The sequence below is a fragment of the Felis catus genome, chromosome C2 (assembly GCF_018350175.1).
Source record: "Felis catus isolate Fca126 chromosome C2, F.catus_Fca126_mat1.0, whole genome shotgun sequence".
Classification (NCBI taxonomy): domain Eukaryota; kingdom Metazoa; phylum Chordata; class Mammalia; order Carnivora; family Felidae; genus Felis; species Felis catus.
The window spans coordinates 120,251,904-120,257,903 of record NC_058376.1 but is presented as its reverse complement, the minus strand read 5'-3'; the positions used below and the strand labels follow the sequence as shown (position 1 = coordinate 120,257,903).

The window sequence follows — 6,000 nt, the reverse complement described above, 5'->3', positions numbered from 1 at the left end:
TTTTTCTAAGCAGGAAGAAGGCTTTCCTGTGGGCAGGAGGCTGTTTTTGCTGTGCCCTCTTAGGGAGTTGGTGCTGGGTTTAGATTGCGTGCCTTCCTCTCCCCACTCCTTCTCATTTCCATCTCATATGTCATTTTTCTCTCTACTCCTGCCTCCACTAATGTTAGTCTGTTTTGAGAGGATCTTCTCTTTCCCTGGTGTGTCTTTCTCCACGCAAAGCAGCAAAACACTAGGTTCTTATCTCTTCTTTTCATAGGATGAGGACAGAAAGAAGATGAATCCTTATCTTCTGACTTGCCTTTTTATTCCTCCCCCCATTTTTGAGGCTTTTCACGATTGTGTGTGTATGAAAGTGTGAAAGGAGGAGGCTGTTCCACTCTGCCTGCCTTAGCTCTCCCTTCTCTGGCTGGCACACCCTCCCAGCCCACCAGTGTTCTCTTCTTTCTTTCAGTGGCTTGTCCCTATGGCTTTTCCTGGGCCACAGGACCCTTGCATCTCCCTTACATTACCTTTCAGTGCCTACTTCACCTCGCATTTCAAGTATAAAGGCTTAGAACTACCAATTAGCATGAGCAGAGAAAATGTCTTTATCTATCATGTATCTATCTATCTATCTATCTATCTATCATCTATCTACCATCTATAATCTATTTTAGGGGGAGAGAGAGAGAGAGAGAGAGAAAGAGAAAGAACACTAGAAAGTGAGCATGTGAGTGGGAGAGGGGCAGAGGAAGAGAGACAGAATCGCAAGCAGGTTCCACATTCAGTGCACAGCCTGTTAGAGGGCTCAATCCCATGACCCTGGGATCATGACCTGAGCCAAAATCAAGAGTCAGAAGCTAAGCTGACTGAGCCACCAGGTGCCCGAAAATGTCTTTAAATAAAGCATTGGCCAACACAATCATACTTTATGACAAAAGTTTATTAGGATTAGGTCAAATAGAAAACTTCATGCTTTGCCATTTGCATATTTACCCGGAATGACCAGATTATACTTAGCTGAGTATAAAACAGTTTGTGCCCCTGGATCCTACTGTTTGGAAGAAAATCAACATATGTAGCAGTGTGTCTGACACCACCATGGTTAATAGCCTAACAACTGGTTAGCAAAGCATATGCTATTTTCAAGCTTTGGGCCTGAGGAAGACATCATTCCCTACCTCCTTCAGAAACAGACCCATCATAGCCTGGGCACCTAAGACTAGAGCCTGCTTTTTCGGAGTCTAATATTAACATCTATATTTCAAGAGAAGCTAGGCTTGAGGTATCTTTATGGCTTAAAAGGCACAGATCATGCAGCTGAATTAAAAGCTATTGTGTCGGTCTGTCATGGGCTATGAGCCATATCTTGTAAGAGGAGTCCCCAGGCTGCATCCTTGAGTCTTCAGTATGGTCTATGCATCATCGGCTCTGCTCCTCTAGCTTCTGCTCTTGCTAATCAGCTGTGGGTGTTGGGTCTGGAAGACGGGTTGGGACTCCTGCACTGTCTCCTGCCATGTGGAGAACAACCTGTGCTCTGGAATCTCATTACTCAGTGTACAGAGGGGACCTGCCACAGGGCTAAGGAGTGACTCAAATGCAAGCAAGGATGGGGAGCCTTGTTCTTCAGGTAAAATATAGTATGGAGAAAAGAAAACCGCTCTTCCTGGAAGGGTCCTACCAAGTTGGAAAACGGAGCTGCATTTAGCGCAGGGTACACCCAGCTGGAACTAACCCTTTGATTCATTCCATGGGAGAAGCAGCTTGACAAGAATGCCCATGAGAACAGTGGGTCACCACACGGCACGGCTTCTGTGAGGCCATCAGCAGTGGTATCGATCCCTTGTCTGGGCTTTGCAAATAGCCCTGAGGTCATTAAGGGCACGTGGGAGTCTAGGTCTTTATAATATACAAATAATCAGGTACTAAATAACTTGGCATAACCTCCAGCTTAGGAGCCAGATGTTTTGCTCAGAAACTTTTTTCCTTATTTTTAAACTCTCCCTAATGAAGGGAATGAAATCCAAAATTGAAGCGAAGGCCTGGAGAGCTCCCTACTGAACGGAAACCCCTCAGACACAAGGGTATCTGTTCCTCCCTTAGCAGCAGCGAGACTCCTGACTCCCTCGCTTCTCTGCCCTTCCCACCCCGCCCAAGTCGCTAATAAAAATGGCTGCTGTCAAAAACTTAAATTCAGTTGCATAATAGAGAGGGGTGATAATAAATTCTCATTTCTTTAGGCACCAGAGGATACTTGTGACAATGTTTTGATTCTCTTCAATTTGTGCTCTTACTGCATTTTCCAGCTTCTATTCCCCACGCTGCCTCCCCAGCTTGGCTTGTATCTCTCAGTGAGCCTGGCATTACTTGTGATTACGTCTGCACTGTTCACCACTAATTCAGCTGGGACTGACCCGGAGTCTGCTCGAGCTTGAGTTCGTAGCCTCCTAGGCCGAGATCCCCCTCGTAAATGTTGTCTTTGCTTGGAGTCTGTGGTGAAGCTTTCTGGTCCAGACCCAGCCCTGCAGGAGGACTGCAGGGCGAGGTGGCTTGCTCCTGGTAACTCATGGCCAGTTCGTCCTGATTCACAATGCATTCTACATCTTCCTCTTTTAGCTGCTCCTGGATTTTGGGAAGAGAGAGAAGTCACTTCATGATGAAGAAAGCAAGAGCAGTCTGACAGTGTTAGAAAGTAGGGTGTTTGTTTTCCTTTCTTAATGGCCCTGTCTTGCCTTGGCTGAGGTACCTGCTGCAGGCAGGTGTCGCGTTTCCATGTCTGTGGGCATGGTGGAGCATTTCCCCTGTAAGACCTGGAGGCATAACACAGCCATATGGGGCCTCCAGGCCTAAAGAGAGAATTGGTAGAGAGCGCGTGCTAACCGAGTGCCTCCTTGGGTTAAGGGAGTTAAAATAAAATTCAGTGGATTTCTTGAACTGGTACATAACTAGGTTGAGAGGAGTCAGGAGTTAGGAGAATCTTGGCACCTCAGAGTACGGAATGATTCTCAGTGTTGGTTTTGGAACACTCCTGCCTATCACGAAATTCTCAAAAGGCAGTTTCTGTTACATTTTATTTGAAAAGTGTGTCCTCACAGCATGCTTCTTGGGATGGGTATCACAAAGCTAAAAATGGTTGGAAGTCACCATAGTAGATAATGGCAGAAACTAACTGGATCTGACCAACGTAGCTTTCCTCAGACAGAGCTTTCCTTGAAGGAAAGAATAAGATTTCAACTCTTCCTTCATTGGCTTTGGGAAGACCATACAAAATCACTCATAGAATGAGCCCTGGCTAGGTGACTGAGGTCAGTGGTTTCCAACGTTAGGCCGTTGAATCCCTTGGAAGGCTCATGGAAGCATAGATACTGGGCCCCAAGCTCAGAGTTCTGAGGTGGGGGGGGGGGGGTGCTGATAATTTGTATTTCTAGCAAGTTCCCAAGTGATACTGAGGCTGCTGGTCTGGGGACACACTTTGAGAACCACTGCCTTAGGCCATTGTGTCCTGAGCACATCTGAGACACATTTTTCTCTGTTTATGCAAGGGAGTGCATAAACCTCCAGCTGGACAACCTCCAGGGGCGCCACACACTCCAAGGCTTTGCTCCTCTCCAATCCCTGATGCTGGTTTGTTTGTAATGATTCTAATTGCTTTTCAGAATTTTTTATTCCACTCCCTTGAGCTATAAAGCACAGGCCTAATATTCAAAACCTCAAAACACAGCAGTTTGTGAGGACATGTTACTTCTTTTATGTTTTCTAAATTCATTTTATGGTTAAAAATATTGATTAAAAAAAATTGTATTCTTAAAAGAAGAATGAGCCCACATAAGCAACATCTGAAAGGAAAAGAGAAATGCTTCTTGGTGCAGTGAATTTTAAAACGCTTCCTCCTCAAGCTGGGAAGTAATAGCCCTGAGGTTCCTGGGCTCATCGGTATTCACCAAGCCCGGCCCACTCCGGGCAGTTACTCACCCCATAGGCCTGCGGACTGGTGAGCAGCCGGGAAATTGGCCCGCACCATTCAGGTAACGTGGTGGTCAACGGAGGACCAGAGTGGGTTAAAATTGGTTTCAGATATCTGTAAGGCCTGTTAAGGAATACTTGCCAAAAGGAAGTTAGAATTTAGTTTCTCACACAGCACAAACCTTTGCATGCAGTGAAAGAGACAGTTATGTTCACCTTTAAATCCCCTACTCCCTCATTTAGGAGGCAATCTGGCCTGCAAAAATTGCTGTTTATAATCTTTGCTCCACACACTTTTCCAGCCCTCCTGGAGGTCTTTAATCATGAAGAAATGGGGACTGGGCCAGCCAACATCAGAGAGAGGGGTGAATGTTCCTCTTCTCCTCCCCTCCCCCCACCAATGTCTCATCTGCTTGGAGAATGCATTCTTAAGAATTATCTTAAAACAATAGCATAAAAGATTGTGTTTTCTTAAAACAGCACACATAGCTTAAACCGCCAGTAATTTTCACAAAGAAGCAAGAGGTATTTCATAAAATGTTCAGTCACTTTAGGACTGGGTAGTGAACATTGATTGTTTTCCAAAATACTTTATTTTCACTATTCAACACAGGCACTTTATACTTCATACATCAATGCGCTTCTATACAAAATTATGTAAATAAGCTGGTGCCAAGTTCATTCTATTGTCTAGCACCTGTCTTTCTTATCTCTTCATCCCAAAGTGCTCTAACAAGTTAAAAGAAAACCCTGTTCGTCTAAAGCTGTTATATTTCCCTCCAATCTAGCAATAGTGAAACCCCTAGAGGCTGCCTCAGGTTGCCTTATTATTTCTTTTTTTTTGCTCAAAGGAAAGTAGTGGAATTATTTCCCCATTCCATCAGACACAACTTTTAAGCTTTATATTATTTCCTCTGCTGGAGAATATTTCACCTCATCAACTTTCTGAAAAGCTATAATAAATAGAGAAAAGGAAAAAATGGAAAGCGGTTAACTTCGTTTGGCTTGTGAAAATCTGAAGTCATCCCCAGGCACTAAGGATGTGAGAGGACCTTGGAGATGGCTCTCCTGGAACCCATCTATATCTGGACACCACTCTGTCCTTCCTGTGATGCCCGAGCATGTGACAGCAGAGGGAGATGCAGCCTACAGGGGCCAGGAATCTTGTTGCCTCTGGCTTCAAATCCTTCCCCATCAAATTGGTGATGAAACAGGAGATACTCATGAACACAGTCTAGTTATGATGCAAGGAGAGCTGCTTAAGAGCATCTATAATTCCAACTGAAAATGGAAAACTTGGCAATTCCTTTCACACGGGCAGCTGTTGTGCTCAGTGGAGGACCAGGGAAGATGTCAAAGTTCAGAGCCTGGCATTCCCTGTAACATTTTTTGAGTATGTCTGTGACTCTGGAAAGCCTGTGATGGTCTTCCATTAATTTTCATTACAAATTGTTATTTCCTTCATTGTATGGATGAATGAATGGAAGCCTAGAGATATAATGATATTGAGTAATCCAAAAGCTCCCATTGCTATTTGAATCTGCCACCATCATCACTAGCAAAAGATAAATGAGCAGGGCAGAATCATGCATGTGACCAGCTGGTTCTCGAGAGAGAAACGCTTCCAGACCTTATCCCTGCTGACGAGCTGTAGACCTTCTCACATAGGGGCATGTGAGGATACATGGTCTTATTAGGGTTTATGGTGTGAACAGGTGAGCAAAAAATACTTTTGTAGGGAGGTGAGATGGGTAAGATAGATGTATAACTGTAATGTAAATCAGGGAAAATCCAGCCAATTTTATTTCAAGATGGAAAAGTGACAGTAAGTATGCAACATTTTTAGAGATGTCATATTAAAAACAAAAACAAAGGGGTGCCTGGGTGGCTCAGTCAGTTGAGCGGCTGACTTCGGCTCAGGTCATGATCTCATGGTCCATGAGTTCGAGCCCCGCGTCGGGCTCTGTGCTGACAGCTTGGAGCCTGGAGCCTGTTTCGGATTCTGTGTCTCCCTCTCTTGACCCTCCCCCATTCATGCTCTGTCTCTCTCTCTCTGTC

The 6,000-nt window shown here is 44.8% G+C and overlaps 1 protein-coding gene across 13 annotated transcripts in view; it reads right to left on the bottom strand.

The window, feature by feature from the left end:
• Positions 1-904: 904 nt before the first annotated feature.
• SLC9A9 (solute carrier family 9 member A9) overlaps positions 905-6,000 on the bottom strand; it is a 693,980-nt gene continuing 688,884 nt past the window's right edge. For 12 of the 13 annotated variants that reach the window (XM_023260486.2, XM_023260485.2, XM_019810605.3 and 9 more), the window contains 2 exons: positions 3,952-4,057; positions 905-2,601 (listed from right to left, as the gene is read on the bottom strand). In XM_023260486.2, the coding sequence (XP_023116254.1) occupies positions 2,374-2,601; positions 3,952-4,057 (334 nt within the window). In that variant the 3' untranslated portion in view covers positions 905-2,373. The remainder of the gene's footprint in view (positions 2,602-3,951; positions 4,058-6,000) is intronic. The other variant, XR_006585435.1, reaches the window with a different exon arrangement.